We start from the raw sequence: 24,445 nt of genomic DNA, 5'->3' as shown, positions 1-24,445 counted from the left end.
TGTTCGATGAGGAGGGCAGTAACGCCGTTAATACCTTTTTGTTCTTTTTCTGGTGGTAGTGGTGACCTGCGGGGGCTGGTACCTGGCCCCCTTTGTCCTGAGGGGAGAAGGGGGGGGCTTCTGAGGAGCAGGAGGTGCCCGTTTCCATGGAGGTGTCTGGGGGCACTCACACAGGCTTCTCTGAGGGGCACCTTCACACAGGATGGCGGTGAGGGGCCACGAAGGGACTCCTGAGGGGCAGCCCCACCATGCCGGAGCCCCGCAGCTGTGAGGGAGGCGGCGGCGGCGGCGGCGCGGGGGCCGCTGGGGGCGATGGCGGCCGGGCGGGCCGTGTCCCCGCCCCGCGGCACTCTCCCCGCACCCGCCCGCCCTCTGCCGCCGCCGCTGCTGCCATTGGGAGCCGAGCCGCGCCGCGCCGAGCCCAGGCAGCCGCCGGTCCCGCTCTTCCGCCATCGCCATGAGCTTCTTGTTGTGAGTACCCGCGGCGTGTGGGGGGTCTTTTCCTCTCGCTCTGCGCCGTCCCGTCGGGCAGGGCAGGGTAGGGCAGCACAGCCCGCCGAGCGGCCGCGGCCGCCGCCCGCCCTCTCGCTCGCTCGCTGCCCGCCTCTCCTTGCCGGCCTGGCGCCCGCTCCCCGCTCTCTCCCTTTGTGCCCCGGCCCCCCCGGCGGCCCCGGGAGCAGCCGCCCCGCTCCGCCGGCAGGGAGCGGCGGGGCCGCCGCCGCCGCGCCGTGAGGGCGTTTGGAGGGCGGGCGGGCGGGCGAGCGAGCGAGCGAGCGAGCGAGCCGGGCTTCCCCTTCCCGTGCGGCTTCCCCTTACGGATACGAGTTGGGAAACAGCCACGGATCACCAGCCCCGGGGACCTCCCCGGCGGAGGGGTGTCGCTGGGTCGGCGAGAGCGGGGTCGGGGTCAAACACCCCCCCGAGGGGTCTCCCCGAGGTTTTATGATATTTTCACGCGGGTTTCTCGTTTGTGGCGGGCAGAGGTTGGTGCCGTAGCCTTGTGTGGCGCAGCCGGGTCGGGAGCTGGCGTGTGGAAGTGAGCCCCGGTGCAGGTGATGGGGCGGGCGGCGCTCCCGGGCTGGGGGAGCCCCGGTCGGGAGCTGGCCGGGCTTTGCTGCGGCAGAGAAAAGCTCCCGCGGGAGGCGGTGGCGGCTCAGGTGCGAGCAGAGCCCCACTTCTTGAAATTTTGCTTCGTGGGCAAGAACCGAATGAACTTCGGTCCCTCCCCTTGGAAACAAAGACGAGGTACTTGTGACAATTAACATAAACCGGTTCAGTGACCTATTAATTAAGGCGAAGATGCGCTCTAGGGAAGGAAGGGCGATGGAGGCGGCTGAAAAAAGCACCCCGGAAGAGCTGAGCTCCATTAGGGCCTTGTCGCCGCTGAGTGTTCCCGCTGTTACACTCCGGCTTCGCCGCGACTGCTGCCGGAATATCTGGCAGTTGTTGGAGGCTCACATTGATAACCAGCAGATGTAAACGTGGCCGGGGCTTAGAGAGGAGACTTTATCTCAGAGCTGGAGTGCCCTAGTAAGTTGTGTTCTCATGGAGACAAATAAGCCTGGCGCTGGCTTCCTCCTCAGTCCCTCCCTTGTGTTTATCTTTTAACTCTGCCGTCCCCATCCCGCTGGCCTGTCGTGCCTCCGGAGGGATTCCGGAGGGCACCGACGGGAGGTGGGTGCAGATGATTGTCCGCGCATGGAGGCGCCGTGCTCCTAATGAGGAGCCCAGCTGTCCCTCTCCTTCGTAATTCTCAGCTGCCACCGTGGATGGAGAAGGGGGGACAGGATTTCGAGTGTCCTGGGAGTCTGGTTTGCAAATTAGAGAGCCTCCCTCTCCGTGGCATTTGGCTAACTGGGAATGAAACCCTCCACCCTCTGTCACAGGCAATAATGAGATGGTTGTTTCTTTTTTCAGACCCTTTTTCCTGAAACCTAGGTTAGCAAACCTTTCCCCCACCTCCATTGTTCCAAGTTATCGTTGTGTATGAAATACAGAAGTGGAAACTGGAGTTGGTGCACGGCGAAGCTAGAAATGTTGGCAAATTTGCCTCAGCTGTTGTTGTTAGAGTGCTGTAGATGGCACCTAATTTGCTCATTTGCAATCTAGAAATGAGTTTAAAAAAAAAAAAAAGTTGAAAATATGTCTGCTAGGCCTCGAGGTGACATGGGAAACTTTCTGTGATGCTGACATGGAGTTTTGGTGGGTTTTTTTGGTTGGTTGGCTTTTTTTTTTAGGGATCCAGAAAGTTAGCGTGACCTTTTGTCAGGCTTGAGTTTTAGCTTGATAAGAGTCGCTCCAAGATAGCGTGTGGATGTCTGCAGCTTTATTAATGATGCCAGCTTGCATTTTGAGCTGCAAACCCCCGGTGTTTTTTGCGTGGTGCTTGTAGCATAGTTTTTCTCAGCGCTTTTTCACCCCTTTGTCACTGGCGAGGAGGTGCCAGCGGTGTTGGCTCCCTGCCTCAGTGGCACTGCTGTCCTTCGGTGGGCTGACTCACGGTTTGGGGCTGGCTGTGAGGATTGTCCCTGTGCAGTGGCAGCGAACCTGTGGCGCAGGTTTCTCGTCAGGCTCCGGGCTGCAGCCTGTCAGTGTGACACCCAGCACGGTGCCAGAAGCTGTGCTCTCCCGCAGGCTTCCCCGGTGTCCAAGAACAGGGGGATTGTGCTCGGAAAACGCAGCGTGCGTGGGGCCCCCTTGTCCGCTGACAAATCCCTGCCTATTCTTCCCTGTTGCTACGGCCAGTGATATATAAAGCTACATGGGGGGAAAATAAAATCAAGGGGGACCATTGTCTTCTGTGCTTATGGGGAACACTATAAAAAGACTGTCTTGTGTGGCGAGTCACTGAATTAATACAACTGGGGTTTGACAGCAATTGTTATTTTCAGAACCACGGTTTTCTCTTTCCGATCTGTTTCTTCCTTTCTGAAAAGACTTTGTAAACCTCTCCTGCAGTTATCCTGAGTCTTTAAAAAATGTTTTAAAATGGGAATTGGGCTAGAAAATATCTCCAGTTCCAAAAAACCTCTGCTTAGCGAGTTCTCTCTAAAAGCAAATGACAGCATAGTTGCAGGTACTTTAGCTTACATCTCCAAGGAAAAAAAATTAAAGATAGTTCTGGTGGGCGTGCCATATGGTAACATGCTTGTGTTATCCTCTGCTGGCAAGGCTTACACAAAAAAGGAAGCTAGATGTAAACCATTTATTTATAAAAAGAAAAGATTCAGATTTATTATTGAAGTTCTGAAATTGTCTTTTCTTTAAAAAAACCCCGCAGAGCCCCTATCTTTGGATTAGTGAATCCCTCTCTGAAGTTTCCAGCACAGGGTTTTCTAATCGAGAGATTGATTTAAGTAGTGGTTGCCTGATCAGCCTTGGAAAGCCGAGGAGCTGCTGGAGGTGAGCGAGGGTGAGTGGCTGTTGTTGGGGGCAGGTGTGTTGGTGAGTGAAGGCCAAGTTACCTTGTGAACCAAGCTGGCACAAGATGTGCACTTCCTTCTCTGCCTTGTTCTACGGCAGGGTGGAACCTGGCAGCTGCTTCTGATGCTCCACGTGGTTTGTTCTTTTTTTTTTTTTTTTTTTTTTTTTTTTAGATTGAAATCATGCTTTGTGTGTAAATATATGTGCAGAAGGTGTAGCAAGGCATTGCTTCTTTTTCCCCTGACATCTCTTGCAGATGAATACCAAAAGCAGAGCTGATGGGTTTGTTTTGAGATAGACGAGCACTGTGGCCTTCCCAATTCCTCAGGCTGCTGCTCCTCTTGGAGAACATCAGGGCTGTTTGTTTCTGTCCCTTCCTCAGCTTCCCGAAGTGCTCCTTGTCCAAAGTGGGCAGTGTAGCAGCTGAGTGCTTTGTGAGTGCTCCTTCCATACTTTTGGAGAAGTGTTTATCTCCTCTCGATCAAGGACTCGCCCAGAGGATCGGTAGGCACTTCTAGACTGGAATTTGCTAATGGAAAAATCAGCGTGTAGGCATTTGCAGACTGTTAGAAATGGGAAATACAGGGGACATCGAGGTATTCCCCCCCCCCTTGTGTTTCAATGTGTATCTTTTCTTCAGTTTTTACTTGAGGAGTGTAAGGCTACTGTGGGATCAGGGCAGAAGCTATCCACACAGGTATGTGTTAACATAAAATCAGCTGTTTGACTGCTACCATTAGTGCTGTGTCCAGTTCCTGTTTTGTTTTGTTTTTTTTAAGTACCGGGATTGAGAAGTCTCTTCAGTTTTCCCACAGGTAAATTGGAGAGAGAACTGTAAAGCTATTGCCAGCTTCCCAAATATATTTTTTTAAGCCTCGGTAGCATTAATTTTGAGTTTCGAGGAAAGCAGAAGTGTTCCGTAGTGGTGGGGTTTAAACGGAATCAGCTCTGACAATCAGCTTACAGCAAAGTAAAACGTGGGGTTTAGGGTGTCACATAATGGAGTGCGGCTGCCTTATCAGTGAGCTTGGAGGCAGAGAGCGAGGAGGGTGCTGCCTGGATTTCATTTCTGCAAGACTGAGTCTGCCTCGGAGTCACAGAGCTGTGCAGACCAGTTCGGGCTGGGAGATGTCTGCACTTGGCTTGGCACTTGGAAAAACGACGTTTGCCCCTGCTGCTGTGTTTTGGGAACACGTGGTAGGTGAAGTGAGTGATTGCCGCTTCTAAATGTTGTTAGATAGCTCCTTCTCAGATAGAAACATTCGTTTGTAATGGAAAAAGTAGCTTAGGAAGAAAGGCATTGTTCGGTGTGAAAGTTGTGTTTACTACAGGGCAGTGATGTCCGGTCTTAATTGCTTCCTAATTGTTTGCCTTTATGCCACGATTGTTTTCCCTTGTTAGTCCTTCCCTCTGTGTAAGTGAGCCAATGCAGTTAGCTGTTTGCAGGGAGGAGCAGTGGAAGGAAGATCACTTTTGGGGGTGATTTGTGCGCTGGAGAGTGGCTGGGATTTTCATCTTTATCAAATGCCTTTGTCACCTTTTACTTTTCAGACAGGGCTTTGGATTTAGGGCCTCTGTGGCCGCAGTTCCACCTGACGCTGTCCTGAGACATACACAGTCTTTTTTATCTTGTTTGGAAAAGGATGAAATATGAGAAGCATTTGTCTGCCAGGCGGTGGCTGGCTGGAGGGTTGCAAGAGGCTGACAGAGTGGAGCTGCTTGTTTTTCTTAGAGAAGTAAATAACTGCATTAAATTTGGCCACTTTAAGTCTTCCCTCATAAGCAGTAAGGCAGATCTTGCTGCCAGAGCTATCAATAAGCCTGTGACCCACAAATCGGCCTAAATACACGGCAGGATGTACTTTGCAATGCTTTTAGCGTTTGTAAACTAACCCACTTCCTATTGGAGCCCAGCTACAATGAGCTGGCCGTTTGGCTTTTGTTCTTTTTTTGGGGTTTTCTACTCCTTTTAAATACACAGGGAGCCTGTGGGTCATAAATTCAGCTGCTTTTTAATCTGTTTCCAGCTAGAACCGAGTATAACAATTACTTTTCACAGACTTGGGAATATTTCTCCAGCCTTTACATTTCATGATGTGGGATTGTGATGATCCAGTGCTTTCCCTTGTCATCTGTGTACATGGGTCTCCCAGATGCTTCCCCAGGGCACTGCTGCTTGGGTAGATATTTTGAGGAGGGGATGTGAAAGAAGGGAACGAGAGCTGAGTATTTGCATGTATCCGTGCAGCTTAAATTGGTTCCTGGAGAATAACTTTGAAATAACTTGTAATGTCTTAGTGAGCTTAGGTACAAAGTGTGGTGCATCTCTGTTTGCTTCAGGGCTTTGCTTCCCTTTTCAAATCCGTAGCCTGAGTCAGCAGTCAGTCAGGTCACGGGGAGGAGATGGTAATTTTGTGTGCCAGTCCCACCCTGAGAATTCATCAAGGTAACAGTAGTTTTTGCCTTGCTAATGTACTTTGATGCTTCTAAAAACAGTCCGTGGAAGCGAATTCACTCACTCTCCTTGTGTCTTTTTTTTCCCCCTGAAATCCAACTGTGACCCTAGCTTCTTGTCACAACTTTGCTTTTGGCTTTTTTTCTGGTGTGTGGGGACACTTCTGCCTTGTTCACCCTCTCTTCTCTTCCTTCTCCAGTTCACAGCTGGTCCTTGGCAGGAATCCATTCCTTTTGGTGTTCTTACACACCTGAAGAGGTGCAGCCCATGATGTTCCACTTGAGTTTTAGTTGAGGTTTGCATGGTTTTTTTTTTTGTTGTCTGTCCTTGCACCACTTTCAGTGTGGTCACTTGCCTCTGGAGTTAATTGCTTGTGTCCTTGAGATGCTGAGGTACAAAATCTTAATCCCTTCCTCGCTTGAAGGAGAACATCTTGCAGATAAGGGCTCATAATGCCTGGATTTGTTGTCTTAATCACAAGTCTAATTCCTTTCTTTATGACAAAGAGAAAAATGAGCTTAGGTAAGCTTTGGTAAATTCCTCTTTTTCTGGAAATGGAGACAACTGAGTTTAGATATGGAAATCATGTCAACCCAAATAATGATGGGGTGGGTTCTCTATTTTGAACTTAATGAAATAACCTATATTTTGTTTCAGTAGCTGGTACTTTAATTGTGTTTTTCCCACCTTCAGTAGCACAGGCCTGGTTTTGCTTGAATGGATTAATTGTTTTAGAGACTTGCTCAGTGTTCTGGATCCAGGAATCAATAGGGCATTACTCTGTCTTTTGCTTTAGGGCCACAAAATACTGCTTTTTCAAATGCTGAGGTGTACCTGTTAGGAAAAACAGCATCTTTGGTGTCCTATTACTCACTTTTGTGGTTGACAGCTCTTCTTACAATTCCTTGCTGAAATGGGAGTGCAAAAAATAAAAGAGGACAAGTCTGAATATTTAAATTCATGGACCAATTCAGCTGACTTTGGGCTCAACTGTCAAATGCTTAAGCTTAAATACCTTCAAAAGAAATGTGTTCCTGTTATTCCCTCTCAGATGCTTCAGACCTGGGGGGTGGGGTGGTTCCTGATAAGATACTTTGGAAAAGATAGGCAAATTTTCCTGAAGGTAGTTAGCCATGGCGCATATAGGATTTTATTAAATGTGGGGGCTGTGTAAGAAATACTTGGGGGTGAGATAATGCAGTGTATTTTTGGAAAGCTGTTAAGATTATTCATTGCTGCCTCCTGTCCATTCCTTCTTCCTGTTGCTCTCTGTGTCATTTCTTGCCTAGAGTGAGTGTTAGTTCCTGGATGCAGACCCTATTTTGCCTGTTATTCCAAGTGTAAGTGTAACCTTCGGTCTCTGTTGGAGATTTTCTGTTGGGAAGTTGCCGAGTATTTGTCCTTTGCCACGTTCCTATCCTCAGCCTGTTTTGCGTGGGGGTTACGGTAAAGGGCAGCCTTTCAGAAACTGTTCAAGTGACTCTTTCTCCATGAAATTTAGTTAAACTTCTCCTTTAACTGCCTATTCCCTAAGCACATTAAGAGATGGTTGTTTTTATTGTATTTAAAAGGATTGAAGACTGTCTTTAAACTCTTCAGCCAAGCCTTTTTTTTGTTCCTTTAGAAATGCCCTGATGCGATTTCTTAGGTTGTATGACCAGATTTGCTTTAGTCATTCATTAAGCATCGTTTTCCAAAAGCACTGATCAGCATTTTGGGAAGCCATCCATGTTCTGAGGCATGTTCTCCAAACACTATATTTGGTGTACAAGTAAGGATCTACATCATCTAATTTGATGCTAGAGCCAAGCTTTTATTACTGCAATTTATCACCCTCAGCGGGTTGTAGATGGCTTTCTGCAAAGCTCTGCTTCCTACTTGTAAATGTATTTACAGGGTGTGACTGTTAGCAGCAGCCTGGGACGCAGAGGGTGTTGTGTTAGTCATGGGCAGACAGATAATTCAGCTGAACCTCGGGAAATCTGCCAGGCAGGAGCAGCAGCTGGCTGTGGGGAGCGGCAGTCACCTTTCGTGGGGGGTGCTGCTCCATGGTCATCACATGGAAGAAGTGCTGGAGTAAGGGAATCACAGGTATCACACGTATTTCCTTATGTTTCTTTTATGAATTGCTCAGTTTTATTTAAAAAAAAAAAGGTGTGGTTGTGCCCACTGAGTGGTTTGTTAGGTACCTTGATGCAGTAAAGAGGTTTGAACCTTTGTGGAAACTGAACTTGGAAACGTTTCTGGGTGAAGTTCTGACTTGGGCTGGAGTTCATGCTGTGCCCTCCCTTTCGAGTGAGCTGATGCTAATTGACAGAAATAAGCGGTCCCTGAGAAAAGAGGGGAACATTACTGGGGAAATAGTGCCGTTTAGCTTGCAGGGAGCTTAATTAGGGGCTGAAATGTCCAAAATACTGAACTCCATCTTGCAGGATAAAACTAAAGAGTTGGAAAAGGAGTACTTCATGTTTACCTTCTTCAAAGCTCCAGCAGCCTGTGCTTTTAAGCGAGTATGTGAATATTAGGATATTAGAAGAATTAGATCTAGTTTGGATTGTTCCTTACAGTTGCACGTGGTGTGTGTGTGTGTATGTACTCAGTAAATGTTAATATTGAAATAGATGGGGAACCTCAGTCTGATTGAAAGGACTCTGCAGAACAGCCAAGATTAGTGCTCACCTTTCTTAAAAATAGTGAGTCTGTTTGTAGTAAGCTTGAAATTTTGTGGGTGAAGACAGCATTGTGTTTGTCTCGGGGTAGTCAGTGGATTCCTGGGAGTGTGCGGCAAAATGTTTGGGATAATCTTGATTCCTCTGATGCCACAGGATTTCAAATGGTTGTCGGGAGCAGGAGAACGTGCAGAGGTGCTTGGGTCTCTGCTGCAAGCTTCTTTGTTGCTAATGGGGGTGAAAATGTGTTTCAAGTTTGGTGGTCTTTAAGCTCTGGGGAAAAGCCTGCGGGAGACTTGGGAGTGGCAGTGCAGTGGCATCCACAGTTTGGGGGGGCTGCAGGTTTAGTGCCACCGACGTGGTCCAGTTCCCGTGCTGTCCCCGTGTCTGCCTGCCTGTCCCTGCCAGTCTGGAGGGCAGGATTGCCCGGAGAGCTTGGATCCAGGCTTTTCTGTGATGGATACTGCTGTTTGTGGCTCTGGCCTGCCCCTCTCTGTCAGTGCTGCAGGGAACAGGGCAGGAGAGGTTGAGTCACTTCCGCGACCATCGGCTGCCTTGGGAGTAGTTTAATTGTGTTTGGAGTGCACGGACGGGGCTCTGGTGGTATCCAGTGAGAGCAACTGTGACTTGCTTTGTTTATTTTGAGGGTTTTCCAGGAGATGAAAGTGTATTAAATGAATGCGTTGTACATGAAACAAGGGAATTTATTTTGGTTGTAAGCATAGCAAACTGATGATGATTTCCCGGTCATGGGATGGGGTTCTGGATGCTTGCTTGTTCCTTGCACTGGGAATTGTGGTTGCCTGGGAGAGGGGTTGCATCCAAGTGAGTAAACAGCAGGAACACCATTGGGTGGAGTTGTAGCAGACACGAGTGCTGTAGCACAGCACTTCCCCCTTGTTTACAGGCACTTTCTCAGCCTGCAGACACGAAAACAGAGGCAGAGGGAAGCGTAGGTGCCTGGCTTGGCTTGAAAACAGGCTGTGGCCACCTAACATCCTCGTGGGTTTGGCACAGTGCCGCTGCAGGGGGGGTGAGGGCACAGGGCACAGTAAAGCCACCGCCCTGCAAACACCCTGAGCTTGTCCCCTGCTCAGAGCTCAGCCAGCAGAGGTTTCCCTTCAGGGGCGTTCTGGTGCCTGTAAAAGTTGTGCTGGACCAATCCCACACTGGCTGGAAGTCACTGACTCCAAACCGTGTGTGTACAGCAGAAAAAAAAGCATTTTGAGAGTGTGGATGTGTAAGGGTTATGTCGGCTTTGACACTGAGGGGTGGTGGCTGGGGCAAGCAAAAGCAAAACTGTTCCTTAAGGCTACCTTAAATAACTCTCTCTTTCCTGCCTGTGAATCATCTGATAAACGTGTCAAGTCTTGTGTATAATGGGAGCCGTGTTTTCTAAGACGTGTTCATGAGGTTGTGCCTTTTTCATCTGCCATCCTGTAGGGATGTCCAGTCTTTGAAGACAGCTTTTTTTTTTCCCAGAAGGGGAGGCCACATTTCGGTCCACACCTTGATGGGCAGCGAATGAAAAATTTCGTGGAAACACTGATTTCCCTATCGGTACTGCAGTGGAAGGAGGAAATACCATACCCCTTGAGAAGCATCTTCAGGTTCAAAAACCTCCAGAGAATTTAAGTTCCTCTGTGGTGTAGCTAATAAGCATTGAGCCCCATGTATTCTGTTCCTATAGCAATGACCATGAGTCAGGAGAAATTTTTCAATTTGGTGCCACCGATTGCTCCTTAGGCCAAAACAAAAGCTTTAGGCCTGGAATTGCTTTCAAACCATTGCCTGACCCTCTGGGAGAGAAACTGTGTTGTGTAAGGAGTTGGCAGCTCCTAGCTGCTTCCCAGAGCTGCTGCATGGAATGCATCCTGAATTCTTGCCTTGCTTTTGTTACCTGCAGATTCAAGTGGCTGGACTGAGACAGGCTTCCTGCAGTGAATGGGAATTGGATTGGGAAAAGTTGACTTTTTGGTGCTGTAAGAACTGAAGGAAGCGACGCTTTGCCCTCACACTGTCTCTCTTCAGAACAGAAATGTTGTGACTGTTGAGTTTTAAAAATAGAAATGCTCAAGTTAAATCTCATCAGTGCAGTTTTTGAACATGTTCAGCTTAATTTTACCTGCTGTCCTTCTGATGCTGTGGTTCTCACAGGGAAAAGGTGTTTAAAGGCTGCAGCTATTGATTTCATTGTCAAAAAGTAGCTCGAGGTTTTATTTTAGTTTCTGTGTTGACATGTTGGCTGGTGGAAGCAAACCGCTCTCACTCTGATGTTTCTATTCTTAGCAGGATGTTATCATTTGAAGGCCTGTATTATTGTTTAAAGGCTGGAAATGTTTGCTTTTCTGGAATTTGGGTCTTGTCTTGGAGTGTTTCTGTGTTTAAAAAGAGGCACAGCGGGAGGAGGGAGGCAAAGAAGTGCAGAGCTAAAACTTGGGGGCTTCTCTGGTAAACTCACTGGTTGGCCTGTGGCAGTGAGTTGGTGCCTCAGTTTGCCTGTGTAATGAGACACTGATGATCCCTACTTCAAAGGTACTTAGGGAGGATTAATTGATGCTTCTGAAGGCGCTTGAAGATGAAAAAGCAGGAGTTTAAAGTAGGAGAAGTTTCCATGCCCTGCGTAAATGTTCTGTGCACGGTCTTGAATTCAGCTTTTTGAGGTCTCTTGAGCTTTTCCAAGTACTTTGAAGGGCTTATTTCGGCCTGGCAGTGGTGGTGATGGCTTTGGGGAGGCACTGAGTGGTACAGCTGTGCTTCCAGGAGTTAATCACTCGCTCCTTAGCCCGGGGAAGGGGGCCTCAGCATTAGGGAGCAATTAGAGGAACGTAGGTGGCAGGTGTGTGCTGAAAATGCTGCCACTGCACAGTTCTGTGCTGGGAGCAAGCTGTGAAGGGGTAGCTTTTATGGATCAAGAGCCTAAGCTTTCCTGGTTTAATTCAGATTTCCCCAAATCTGCAGCAGACTTGGTGGAAATGGTTTAAAATCCCTGCAGAAGGGGTCTGTGGACAAATGGTTGGGAGCGAGGAGGTTTAAGCTAGGCCAGCCCGAGGGTTTCTCCTGGGAGCAGTTACTGCCTCAAGAGCTGGGGCTGGGTATTTAAGCTGCTTTGAGCACAGAACATCTGCCAGTGCTGCCTTTGAAGCTGAGATGAGCTGTTGGAGAGACAGTGTGGGGTGAGCAGAACACCTCACATTTTTCCTTTCTTCTGGAAACATCCTCTTGCCAGCCTGAGACGGAGCAGCCTGCAGAAGGTGCATCACAAAGCCCACCCCTGCCAGCAGCCGAGTGGCTCAAGTGGCAGCTTTGGAGGAAGTGTGGTGTTCTTGCTTGTGACGTGGCTGCGTGGGCTCCTGCTGGTGGGAAGGGCTTGCAGCCTCAGCCACAGTTCCTCATTCAGTGCTGGGCCCAGCTGCAGCTGGCACTGCTGGGGCTGCAGCTCCCTGCAGGAATGGAAGGGAGAAATCACTTGCTAGGAACACTGCATGGGGCGGGGAAGGCAGCCAGGGGTCCTTGGAATTCCTTGAGAAGTCAGCTCTCCTTGAGAGGCTGCATATCGGTTGTGGCACCTTGTGGGGTTGGGGCATCCTGCTCCACGTTTTGTGGCCTTCTCATGTCCAAGGAAAATGGGATCTTCATCAGCTTCTCTGTCCCCTCTCTCTTCTGTGTCAATATGAAGGAGAGCTCAGAGAGTGAACAGGAAAAGGCAGGTGCTGCCTACTGTCCTAAAGCATTTTAAAACCTCGACAGAGGCGGCTGATTCCATGATGGAATGCAGCTGAAAATAGAATGTCACACGTGACCCAAGCGTGGATGATTGTGTGTATTGTTGGCCACCAGGCAGAACTCTTTAACCTTTTTTCACTGATTGCTCAAGGAGTTGAGAAAATGGACCTGGGTCAAGACTACTTTGTGAATCTGTTTCATGAAACAGATCGGCATAATAGGAAAAAGTAAATTTTTTTTTGGTTAAATAATAGGAGAGCTTCTGGACTAATAAGGTAATTGGAGTACTGTTTAAGTAATGCGATATTTTTAACCAAACTTTCCAAGAAAAACCACATCCTGTCAAGGTGGAGGCTGCATTAGGGTGTCCCAGAGCTGTGTCTCAGAGAGTGTGTTAACTGACTTGGATGAACTGCATAAATGCATGGAGTTCTGATAATTTATTGCCAAAATTGCAGGTATTGCCGTAGCACGTGACGACTGCCAGGCTGCAGTCATCCTAATTGCATTTCCTGCTGGCTTAGGGTGGCTGTGCTGCACTGGAGAAGCAGGGATCAGAAAGGTGTTGGAGGCAAAGATGGAAGGGCTCACTTGGAGCAGTACTTCATTCCATTGTTACAGCCTTTGACAGCTTATGGGAGGAACTCTCTGTTTCAGGGAAGGGGGGAGCAAGGATTAAATGCTACCTAAAGCTTTTTCCAACATGTTGCATCTTCTGCTTCCTTGACCGTGGATCTGTGCAGGGTATTCAGCAGATCTGCAGTGACTTGGATTGTTGGCTGGCAGACTCATGAGCTGGGCTGGGTACGGTGAATTCCTGCCCAGAGTTTCTCAGATCAAACCACTTACCTAGGGAATTCCTTCACCATGCTTTCCTTGTGCCCCATTCCCAAATCCTCGTCCCTTTGTTGGGCTTGCTCTTAGTGCTAAAATACAAACAATAATTGCTTGGGTTAGTTATTTCATAACCTTTTTTCAGACTCTGTTTAGCTCGTGCTGGGTTCCTTCTGCTTATGCTGACGCATGTGGAAAGATAGTGATCCCAGTCTCTTCTGCTCTCCAGATGTTTTAGGTTGTATTTTCACTCCTCATGTTGGCAAAGTGCCTCTGAAGTGGCTTTGTTCCTGAAAAGACAATAATTGGGTTCAAGTAAAGTAGTCAGTCAAGAGATTTGGGGTTTTTGTTCCTTGGGTTTTTGTTAGTTTCTGCTTTGTTCAGAGCTGGTTTGAGTCTGGCCTGGCACCAGATGCAGGTGGCTGGAGGGGTGGGAGGTGACAGCAACTCCCTGAGCCACAGAAGCTTCTCACTCCCACTGGGAGGCAATTATTTAATTCAGGATTTGTGTCTGGTATCCTGGCTTAGGGTGAGGTGCAGATGCCTAGAAGCAGCTACGCGTGTCCTGTAACAGAACAGACGGGAGCTGGATGTTCCTCCTTCTCCTTTGGCTCCTGGTTGCATTTAGCTGCAGGCCGTTCTGGTGTTGCTCCTGCGTCCGTGGCAATGCTCACGGCTGTGCAGCCGTACCATCCCAGGAGCCCTGGAAGTCCAGCCAAGCCCTTCCTCGCAGCACCCAGGAGCCAGGATGACTTCAGAGGCCCGTGGGAAGGGGAGGATGCTGCCGCTCCTTTGGAGCCCCAGAGTCAGAGCAGCTCTGGGACCACAGAACAGAATCCCAGGATGGTTTGTGTTAGAAGTGACCTCAAAGCCCATCTCGTTCCAAACCCCTGCCACGGGCAGGGACACCTTCCCCTAGCCCAGGGTGCTCCAAGCCCCCTCCAGCCTGGCCTTGGACACTTCCAGGGATCCCGGGGCAGCCACAGCTGCTCTGGGCACCCTGTGCCAGGGCCTCAAATAAAGAGAGACAACCCTTGCACCCCACCAGTAAAAAATTCGGTTTGGTCCTTACAGAGATGGTGAAACATTGGCCAAGTCTTTATATCACAGAATGAGATCTGGGTGGTGTTTGTGATGACAATTCTGCTGTCTGGGTTTCACAGCTTTCCACTTGCATTGGAATTCAGAGCTCAGTTTGCCCATTTTGACAGAACTCTTCTCTCAGCTCATACATGAAAATACTCAGACATACTGACTCATTTGACACTTCCCTGCAAATATTTAATTCTACGTGTCATATTTCTGACATGTTAGGGGCTCGTGTGCCATCCAGGCTCGCTGCCATGGTTTGAAATTCAAATGTCTAAACGTTTTTCCTAAGCCAGTCCACGTTCTTGCAAACAAAATTTTAGGTAAAGAAGTGATTAGGTCAGAAAATGGTTTAAAAGGAGTCAGAATACCTGCTAGTTTAGCATCCCAGTTTTTGGTTAATACACTGTTGCAACGTGAAAATATGTGAGTGGGTAAGGTATTTAATGTTAATCCTGTCCTTACCCGGGACTGCTCTGCCTGTTTCCTTTTTGCTTCCGGTTCCAAAAGGTGTCTAAATATTTCCTCTCTCTCTTGCAGTGGCAGTCGCTCTTCCAAGACCTTCAAACCAAAGAAGAATATTCCCGAGGGGTCTCACCAGTACGAGCTGCTGAAGCATGCCGAGGCCACGCTGGGGAGCGGCAACCTGCGCATGGCTGTGATGCTTCCCGAGGGGGAAGACCTCAATGAATGGGTGGCAGTTAACAGTGAGTCACCAGCCTTCTCTTCATCACAGGGGTGTTGGAAGTGGGCTGACACCTGGGCCAGGGCAGCTGCGTGTCCCTTTGTGTTCCTGGAGGAAAGGGGAGTTGGGGGGCCTTGCTCTCTACAACTTCCTGACAGGAGGGTGCAGCCAGGTGAGGCTTTGCTTCCAGGGAACAGGGGCAGGGTGACTGGAAACAGCCTCAAGGTTCAGGTTGGACATCAGGAGGAATTCTTTCATGGAAAACTTCGTCCAGCATTGGAGGTGTTGAAGTCCCCATCCCTGGACATGTCCAAGGGACAGCTAGACCTGGCTGACAGAGGGTGGGGATCAGCCACAGGTTGGGCTTGATGATCTCAGAGGTCTTTTTCCAGCCTGAATGGTTCTGTGATTCTGATGGGGTTTGTAATTTTCCTAAAGTTAGTTCCTTTAGCTCCTACCAAGTTTTGAGCCTTTGCTCTAGTAAATCTCTGATGTCATTCTTTGAACTTCCTCTAAAGCTGTTTGTCCAAACTCTCTGCTTTCAGGCCAAACAATGATGCCTAAATTAGCGTTTTCAGATTGCCTGACCTTGTTTCCTCCTCCTCCCTCTCCCTGCTGCATGGATTTTGCCCTCTGCTCCTGCAGGATGGATTCTCCCTTTGCACCGTGCAGTTCTGGCTGCCACAAGCTCTGTGCCCTGTCTGGGTGTTAGCTCATCTTCTGCCTCTCAGGCTTGATGTGCTCCAGCGGTGGTACAGGATTGATTGTGTACTGCAGTACAAATTATGCTTGAGTTAAACGTCCTCCAGTTGTTTCTGTGGTTCTGCCTTTTTCCTTCTTGCTCTTTGACATGTTTGGGAAGTGAAACTGTCCCACTGCCTCTCACCTTCCTGTTCCCAACCAGTCATGCAGTGCTGTGGTGCTCCACTTGCCACTGCTTCCAGGGCAGGCTGGAATTGCTGCCACCATCCTTTGCAAAAGTTAATTCACACTGCATTGCAAAACTAGACCAGAGAAAAAAGCCAGCCCACTTGTGTGAGTAAGCATTGCTCAAGATGCTTCATGTGTTGCTGGCATCCTTCCCTTTTGGTGGTTGCTGCACTCTGTGTGTCTGCTTTCCTGCGTGGCAGCAGTCTCTTCGCTTCCCGAGTGACTTGACTGCTGAATTAGCTGCAGTGCACTTGTAGCTCTGTGATTAGTGAGCTGCTGAGGGGCTCCCTTCCCTCAGCATCCCTGCACCACACCGAGCTCCAGCAGTAGCTGTGAGCCCCCTCTGCTCACAGAGAGGTCTCATCAGGAACAGAATATGTGACTTCAGGTCATTGCTTTTGCCCTTCTCGACCCTGAGAGCACAAAACCAAATGTGCTCTGCCCTTCTGCTTCTTGCTCTGCTCTCGGCCTGACTGGTGTCTTAGGGAAGGACTTGATGGGCCTGTGCATTTTGAGACTTGCATGTGTGGGGTTTGCCGTAATCAGGCATTCTGTGGGAGCCTGTGTGGGTTTTCTGAACATGCTTGCCTCAAAGCAAGCAGTGGGCTGTGGTTTCTGCTGGGAGCAGGGAATGGAAACTTAATTAACAGTTCCTGTGGGCACTGGAGAAGCCAGGGCTGGCGTGCTGCATCTGCTGAGCAGTAGCTGTGACTTGCTTCAGTGACATTTGCCTCATCTTGGCTGTTTATCCTCTGAAAAATAGCTGCAGATAAAGTGGGTTTTAGAAGCTGATGGCAGTGACCACAGTTCCTCACAACAGAATGAAAAAGAACCTTCTTCTCTGAGAGTTTGCGGTAATTAACTGGAAGAGTAACTATAGCAGTAGGGTTAGATGGGCTGTTTGCAAGAAATCCTTCCCTGTGAGGGTGGGCAGGCCCTGGCACAGGCTGTCCAGAGAAGCTGTGGCTGCCCTATCCCTGGAAGTGTCCAAGGCCAAGTTGGACAGGGCTTGGAATGACCTGAGATATCCGGAGGTGTCCCTCCCCATGGCAGGGGTGGAATTGCATGGTCCTTAATTTCCCTTCCCACCCAAAGCAGTCTGGGATTGTGTGAGATGTTCTTGGGAAAGGTGGGCCTTGGGAATGCGAAGCCTGAGGGAAGCCACTGTCACCTAACGAGTACCTGCTCTCTCTGGTTGGGAAGTTTGTGCTGAAAATCTTTCTTGGATTCCACACTTGCCAGTAGAATTTGGGATTGAAATAAAATGCACCAAACTTTCAGGAAAGGAAATTACTGGGTTTTCTCCTTCCTTTTTCTTCTTCCAGCTGAAGATTTTGCTGCAGTGAACAATTAAATAGTTCTTGCTGGAGGCTGTTCCAGAAAGTCGGTGGTTGCGTTCCACATCTCTTTTATAATGGATCTTTAAAAAGCAACAACAATGGGAGTTTTTCCCCCAAAACCATTCCACAAGCTGTGCTTTACAGCCTGGGCTGTAGGAGTGTTGTGCTGCAGAGTGCTAACGAGTGGTTTCCATGCTTTCCAGCTGTCGACTTCTTCAACCAGATCAACATGCTCTACGGAACCATCACGGACTTCTGCACGGAGGAGAGCTGCCCCGTCATGTCTGCTGGCCCAAAGTAAGAGCGTGCTTCTCACTCACTGGTGGCTGCCTGCACTTCTTGTCATGGTTTTTCATTTAAAAACTTGAGACCAGCTGAGAGGAGCGCCAGATGTGAAAGAGAAGAAAGATTTGTATGTCTGTTAAGCGGGTGGGGAATAGCAAGTTGATAATTTTTGGTTTGTGTTCATATTTGTTTGGTGTTTATTTTTTTCCTTTAATCTGGGAAGTAAATTAATTATCAAAATTATTTTTTCCCACTTCTTTATTTTTCTTAAACATTAATGAGGGCTTATTAAATGAAGATTTGAAGTTTTTATGTGCAGGCATTCCATTAGGGCTTACCAAAATCTTCCTTTTAGGTATTGTAGAAGTAGATGTCTGGATAAAAATCCCCGTGCCCTTCTTGGATTCTTGCTTATGCTTTTGTTGAGACATCCAGTGTTTCTGCTTTTTCCTGCTCTCTGATTCAGTTTGTTGTTTTGCTCTGGCTCCAGACTGATCCTGGCACCTCAGCTAAGTGTTGATATTTGTCCTACATGAATACCACTTAAATCTTGGTATTAGGGCAGTACAGGGTGGTGAGAAATCCTGTTTTTTCATAAATCCAGACACATGATCCATTTGGTGTGTCTGGGATTTTTGCGTGTGTTCTTAGATACAGTTTTAAAATGCTTGCAGACCCTGTGATTTGTTGCTGTTGGAAAAATGGGGGTTTAAATTTGCTTATGGTGAAAATACTCTCCCAGCAGTTGTTCTGACAAAACCAAATTTGCTAAACAAATTGAGAGGACAGATGTATCAGGTATCAGGTGCAGCTAAGCTTTGCATAAAGCCACATGTGTGATCTGTAGCATACAAACCCTGTGGCTCACCCGGGAGCTGGTGCTGTCAGACTGCCCATGTTGGGGTTTTCCAGCACTGTCTTTCCAAGGTGATGCACCATGTGGCAGGCCCATCAGCAGTGGCTCCCTGGTGCTCAAGGCCACCTTGTCTCATCCCAGGTACGAGTACCACTGGGCAGATGGCACCAACATCAAGAAGCCCATCAAGTGCTCGGCACCGAAGTACATCGATTACCTGATGACCTGGGTCCAGGACCAGCTGGATGATGAAACGCTCTTTCCTTCCAAAATAGGTGAGGGGGTAACTGCAGCTGAGCAGGGCACTTGGGTTCCACCTGCACAGCAGCACTCCAGGGGTGAAAGGTCTCCCCAGAGCTTGATGTGCGGGGCAGGTTTGGAAGGTCGTGTTATCTGTCTGCACACACTTATCTTGGGAGGTGTGTTGTAATGCATGAACTCTGATCCATGTGTTAGTGCTCCTAATGAACACCTGTCCCGAATCTGGGTGCAGGGAGCACCATTTCTAACTGATAACTGGCGCTGTTCATCGAGTCTGGTGTTGCATTTATTTGGAACAGTGACTTGTTTCTTCAGAAAGAAAGCAGAGGGTCTCAGACTCTTATAACCAGTAACTGGCAGCTTTTTGTCACAGAAGGGATATCTGGTCATGATGAGGAACTTTCAGGCCTTATCTCTAAAGAAGCTGAATTGCAGCTTTGATCTTAAGTTGATGATTTTTTTTTTTGGCTTGGTTTTCATGAAGTGAAGGTAAAAAATAGATATTTTAAAGAGGCTTCTTTCAGAAAAGCAGGAGGGAAATAATGACCAACCAACAGTTTGGAAAAGATGATAACAGGGGAGATTGCTTAGTTGCCTTAACTTTATAAATAGTTTCTGAGGCTTTTGACACATTTTCACTGAGCTTCTTTAGAGAAACCGTGCCTTCAGAGGGAGATTCCAAGGGAGGCCACAAACTAAGCAGCTAGGTATGAAGTGCCCGTGTGCTGCACAGGCAGAGGAGGAAATGCCACGTGCATGTGTGCAGGGCAGGCTGCAGCAGGAGCATGAGAACACTGATGGTGGGAGCTGAAAGCATTGGTGAGGTCCTGACTGGCCCCAGAGCACGCAGAGCCTCGGGCCTTCAGGCAGGACTTGGGCGCTGGGCAAGGCTGCAGGGGAGCTAAGCTGGCTGGGGAGGCTGGTAGGTGAGGAGGAGCTAGGCAGGCTTCCTCTTTTCAGAGGGTTGATACATATCTTTTTTTAGCCTGGGGAAGTGACAGCTGAAGAGTTCATGGCTCCCAGCAGCCGCTTGCCGTTTTCTAGCCGGTTTCAGTAAAACCTGTGCAGTGAGAAAGGTCTGCTGTTGACACTGATTGCATCTGCCCTGGCCTGTAGTGGCTTTCACAGCAGGCAAACATGGCCTGGCAGGTGGAGAATAAGCCCTCTGTTTCCTTCTCCCCAGGCGTACCGTTCCCAAAGAACTTCATGTCAGTGGCCAAGACAATTCTCAAGCGTCTCTTCAGAGTTTACGCCCACATCTACCACCAGCACTTCGACCCGGTGATCCAGCTGCAGGAGGAGGCACACCTTAACACTTCTTTCAAGCACTTTATATTTTTTGTTCAGGTAAGCACATGGCAAGCGGTGTTCTCGCTTCCAAGCTACCCTATCCCCTTCCCTCTTGGAAAAAACTCAGCATCTTCTTAGGTTCCCTTCCTTTAAGAGGGAGAACAAGCTTCAGGCAGTGGAGCACTTGGGGTCAGCGAGTGGCAGATGGGCAGGGGAGGACGTAGTGGCTGAGCCTGGGCTTGGAGAGCTGAAGTGAGGCTTCTCACCTCAGCTGTACCCACAAAATGCTCTATGTGTGTCTTTCTTCTCATCCTTGTTCCAGGAATTCAACCTTATTGATAGAAGAGAACTTGCACCACTTCAAGAACTGATTGAAAAACTCACCTCCAAGGACAGATAAAAGGAAGAGGACTTCATGGAGTCACTTGATTCTTTAAGCGAGCGTGTGGTATTTGTTTTTTGTTAATTGGTTTTTTTAAAAAAAAAAAACAAAACAACCCCCCTGTGCTGTTACCAGTGACAGCTGAGATCTACTTTTCTGTGCTTTTATTAGGGGAAATCTTTTCTCTGTTAGTGACATGTGGTAAATAGCTTGGTTTTTTTTTTTTTTTTTATTAATATTATTTTACTGTTGTTATTCATTGTGGAATTTCTAGCAGGTGCTGAGTGTTTATTAAGGAAACATGCTTGGTTGGGGGATTGACTCTGCTGGTGGATGGGTTCTTGTGTTGTGTCAGTGGTAGCCCATTCTCATGAAGTCCCTGGAAGACTTGCTTACATTCTCTAAGTGCCTTGGCAGACTCACTTCTGAGGTGCAAAGCACATACAATACTGAACATTGCTGGAAACAGAAAATATGTACTAACACCCAGACACTTACTGAAACTTGTTTTAAGAATATATATCTATGCTTACACTAGAAAAAAAAAAAAAAAAGCCATAACTTGCTGAAATCAATGATCTCCAGCTTTTAATACAAATACTTGTCTTATTTTTTTAGAGATGAATATAGAATTTTTCAAAGCTAGATTACTTCTTAGGAAGAAAAGCGAAGTGCTCGCAGAAGCGAAACGGCGCAGGTGGTGTCAAAACTACACAGGCCTTGTGCTTAGCAAGCAGTTCCATGTCTGCTGCCATGGGACTTGGCATAGTTGCTTTTGTTTTCTTAGCAGGAGAGCATCAGTTGGGTCAGCCAGCTTGTTAAGTTCCCCTAGCAGTTGCCAAATGAACAGGTAGTTTGCACAAATACAGTTAGGGAAAATATTCCCTAGAAAAAATTGCACTGGGATAGTAGTAATAATAATAATAAGGAAAACCTGGCTTGAAAAATAACTGCTGGAAAGGTGTTTTTAAGTTGGGAATGCAAAGCCTGGCTCTGAGGAGGGGGCTCTGGTGGTCAGTGTTTGCTGTTTGACGAAATGTGTCTTGGAGAGGAGAGGTATTTCTGGGGCTGCTTTGGAGTCATGTTACTGTGATGGTGTTCTCCCCTGTTTAAAACCACTGCCCATCTTCAGGGAGCTCCAGCTGTTGGGAAAAGCAGCAGGAGCAGGGGAGGCCGAGGTGAGCACGTGGCAGAGAAGTTGAGCTTCTGTTTTGCACGCCTTGGCTCAACCCGGAATGCCAAGTAAAGTTGGAGCTGGCATGCAGGAGCCTGCAGGAGAGGTGAGTGGCCATTGGCACGGGCAGCAGGGAACAGCTGAGCGCAGAAGTGACTCACTTGGGAGCTGCTGGGCTCCTGTGAGGGATCCTGATCTTCTGGCTTTTCCTGTGCCGCCATCCGCACGACAGCGCCAAAGCCACCCACCTGCCAAATCCAAACTGCTCGCTTTGGACACACAGAGAGCAAGGCAGGAGCTCCCAGGTGCTAAACAGGGGATGCCTCCCATTCCAGGGTGACCCCTTGGTTTGGTGTCCTGTGCCAGCAAGCAGCAGAAAGGATCAAGGTGTAGAAATGAGGATTTGCTTGGACATGGCAGTGCAGGGGTTCAGTTCCTGGCACACTCGTGCCCTAGGAGGGCTTAGTTCTTGTTGTTGTTGTTGTTGTTGCAGTTTTTTCTTTTGGACAGCCAGTTCTGGAAATCCAGAGGCATCTGCTGCAGTTCAGCCCATCAGAATTGGAATGTATCAAAATGAGTCCTAGGTGGATAGTGTGTTTTTTAAATTCAATATCTGGCAGTAGAAAGTCTTTGACCAAATAGTTTCTAGGCACGTAATAAAAGCTTGGAGATCATGATTTGCCTGACAGCTGTATGAACACATCGTTTAATTACACAACACTTGAAAATAACATCATTGAGGACTTGTTTGCAGTGGTGGGGATTTAGAGTCCCCGTGCTGTTTCTTTTTGCAGCTTTTCATTGTTGTTTTGCTTCTGAAAGCTGTGGGACCAGAAGTTGACGTGTGTTTACACTCTTGGAGTAAGGGCACATGGAAATGCCACTCAAAGGAATCTGGATCGAGTGAATGTGTTTATAAAATAGTGCATTTATGGGAGGAAAAGGGGGGACACCCCCTGCTCCTCCCAAGAAACCCCAGAGAGGCAAACCCTGCTCTGCTCCAGGCCCCCACTTTGGACTTTGAGGGGTGACGAGCGCTCGGGGACAAAACCTCCCGGCTTCGGTCACGGGGAGCACAAAGTGCCAGCGGGCTTGAACCAGGCTGTGCTTCCAGTGCTGCCTCAGGCCCTCCAGTCTGGAGGGGCCCCCAATTCCTGTGCTTTGTGGTGCTCTGCTGCTCCCAGCACTTTGGATCTTGTCAGGGCTTTGGGTGGTGGCTCCTCCCTGGAGCTGGGCAGGGGCGAAGGGCCGAGCCCACGGCGCTCAGCCCGGGGTGGATGGATATGGGATGTGTGTCCAAGTCTTTCCAGTCCCAGTCAGGGATACAAGCTACTCCAGCAAAGAGGAACCAAACCACCGCCTTTTGCTGCTGCAGGTGGCTGAGGGGACAAAACAGGTTCTGAGGGGCAGGCAGCCCATCTGCAAGTATCCAGTTTCTTTTCCTGCTTACTATGCAATGTAGAGCTTTGAACTTCTGCTTTTCTGTGGAGATGGAGAGGAGCAGTGCCCTTACTCAGTCCTTGGGAACTGAGCCCTCTCCCAGTGTCCCTGACCCTCAGTTACCAGGTAAGGACACCTATTTGCTGCTATGGACTCACCTTTCAGATTGTTCCTTTCTATTTCACACCCCTCTTCCTTTCTCCCGGGTCACCAGACACAGTTTTGCTATAAACACATCCTTTTGGACAGCTGTGTTTTTCCTTGCTGCCCTCTCCTCCTCTCCTGCCTGCCAGAGGGCTGTTCCTGTACATAACCCCCCTTTTGGTTGGATTAGCTGAGGAGCTGCAGCACCAGCAGAGATTTCTTGCTTTTTTCCCCACTAAAGCATTCCCTTCGGCACCAGATCCCGTTTCCTTCACTGCTGGTAGCAGTTGTCTCTTTTCCGATCCCTCACTCCTGAAACCACTGGCAGTTTTATGGATGCCCATGGTTTTTTTTTTCCTGGATACCTTCTCTTTTAACACGAGACTAACTTTGGTGATTTTCAGTGTTAAACCTTCTTCTTCCCCCGCTTTTCATACGGTTTCCTCTTGCCAGGTTCAGTTTGCAGCCTAGGGAAATACCCAGTTACCTTATTTTGTCGGAAGAACCGATTCCCCAGATTGTTCATAGAATATTGTATTTTTAGGGGAGATTAATTTTTTATAGCCACTGAACTATACTCATTATTTTTGTACGTTTGCAACTTGGGGACAATTTTTCCGAGCCGTGTCGCGGAGGGGACGTTTGTTGTCGTGGCTGTTGGACTGCTTGGGAGCGCTGTGCTTGTGTGGTGCAGAGGCACGTGGCCTGGTGTGTGCACTGGGAGAGAGAGAAGGATGCAATAAAAAGGTTTCCATGAAAACCAGCGAGGTTGGAGTAAAAATGAACGAGGCTTCAGTAAAAGGCCATTTCTGAAGGTAAAAAAAAAATAAAGAGAAATTAATTCTGAAAGCGACACTAACCTTTCCTCCTCCTTGAGAATCCTGAAACATGTGGGACAAAACTCAGTGTAACGTGTAAAATGCAAGGAGAGAACCCTTACTGTGAGCTAACTGTGCCAATACCGCTTCAGTTTGTAGTCACTGACGGAGATTTCAGTTGGAAACAAAAACAGCTTTTGATTCAAAAAGAATAAGTTGAATGTCTGAAAACCCTCACCGTGTTTATTTGAGAGTTGTAAATAATGTATACAGATGGTTGTATGTGATGGGGCAAAATATTTAAATCCTAGGGGTTTTTGGTTTTTTTTTTTTTCAATAAGAAACTGAAGGCTGTTTATAAGAGAAAATAAATAGCTATGTTTGACCATGACTGTCTTTATTTCCTTCTTGGACTTGCTCCTCAGTGGTCTCCTGCTTGTAAATAGATTTTTCCCCTCCCCTCTATATTGGGAATGTGTGACCAGGACACACCCAAGGATGCTGTTGGCTGCTTGGTGCCACAGGAGGGGCAGCAGACGAAGCTTTTGGCCCTGCCCAGCACCACAGGTGACTTTTGTTTGGCTTTTCTTTCTCCCGGGGGCCTCCGGTGACCCCAACAGCCGGAGTGCTCCAGAATTCCTGCC

The 24,445-nt window shown here is 48.3% G+C and overlaps 1 protein-coding gene across 2 annotated transcripts; it reads left to right on the top strand.

Moving 5' to 3' along the window:
* Positions 1 to 369: 369 nt before the first annotated feature.
* MOB1B (MOB kinase activator 1B) lies at positions 370 to 24,192 on the top strand. 2 transcript variants are annotated; one of them, XM_084204902.1, is made up of 6 exons: positions 370 to 471; positions 14,737 to 14,903; positions 17,355 to 17,448; positions 18,434 to 18,567; positions 19,737 to 19,900; positions 20,166 to 24,192. In XM_084204902.1, exons 1-6 carry the CDS (start codon positions 458 to 460, stop codon positions 20,241 to 20,243), a joined length of 651 nt encoding a protein of 216 aa, XP_084061028.1. In that variant the 5' UTR covers positions 370 to 457; the 3' UTR covers positions 20,244 to 24,192. The 2 variants fall into 2 exon arrangements, with proteins under 2 accessions (XP_084061028.1, XP_084061029.1); XM_084204903.1 differs by lacking the exon at positions 370 to 471 and adding an exon at positions 7,952 to 7,969.
* Positions 24,193 to 24,445: the final 253 nt, after the last annotated feature.

This window comes from Fringilla coelebs (assembly GCF_963513975.1).
Source record: "Fringilla coelebs genome assembly, chromosome: 4".
NCBI lineage: Eukaryota > Metazoa > Chordata > Aves > Passeriformes > Fringillidae > Fringilla > Fringilla coelebs.
Note: the sequence above shows the minus strand (reverse complement) of the source record. Positions and strands in the feature narration are given on the sequence as shown.

Coding starts and splice junctions, on each gene's coding strand:
- MOB1B (XM_084204902.1), top strand. Junction 18,568..19,736: donor GCTCTTTCCTTCCAAAATAG/GTGAGGGGGTAA, acceptor CCTTCTCCCCAG/GCGTACCGTTCCCAAAGAAC. Junction 19,901..20,165: donor ACTTTATATTTTTTGTTCAG/GTAAGCACATGG, acceptor TCCTTGTTCCAG/GAATTCAACCTTATTGATAG.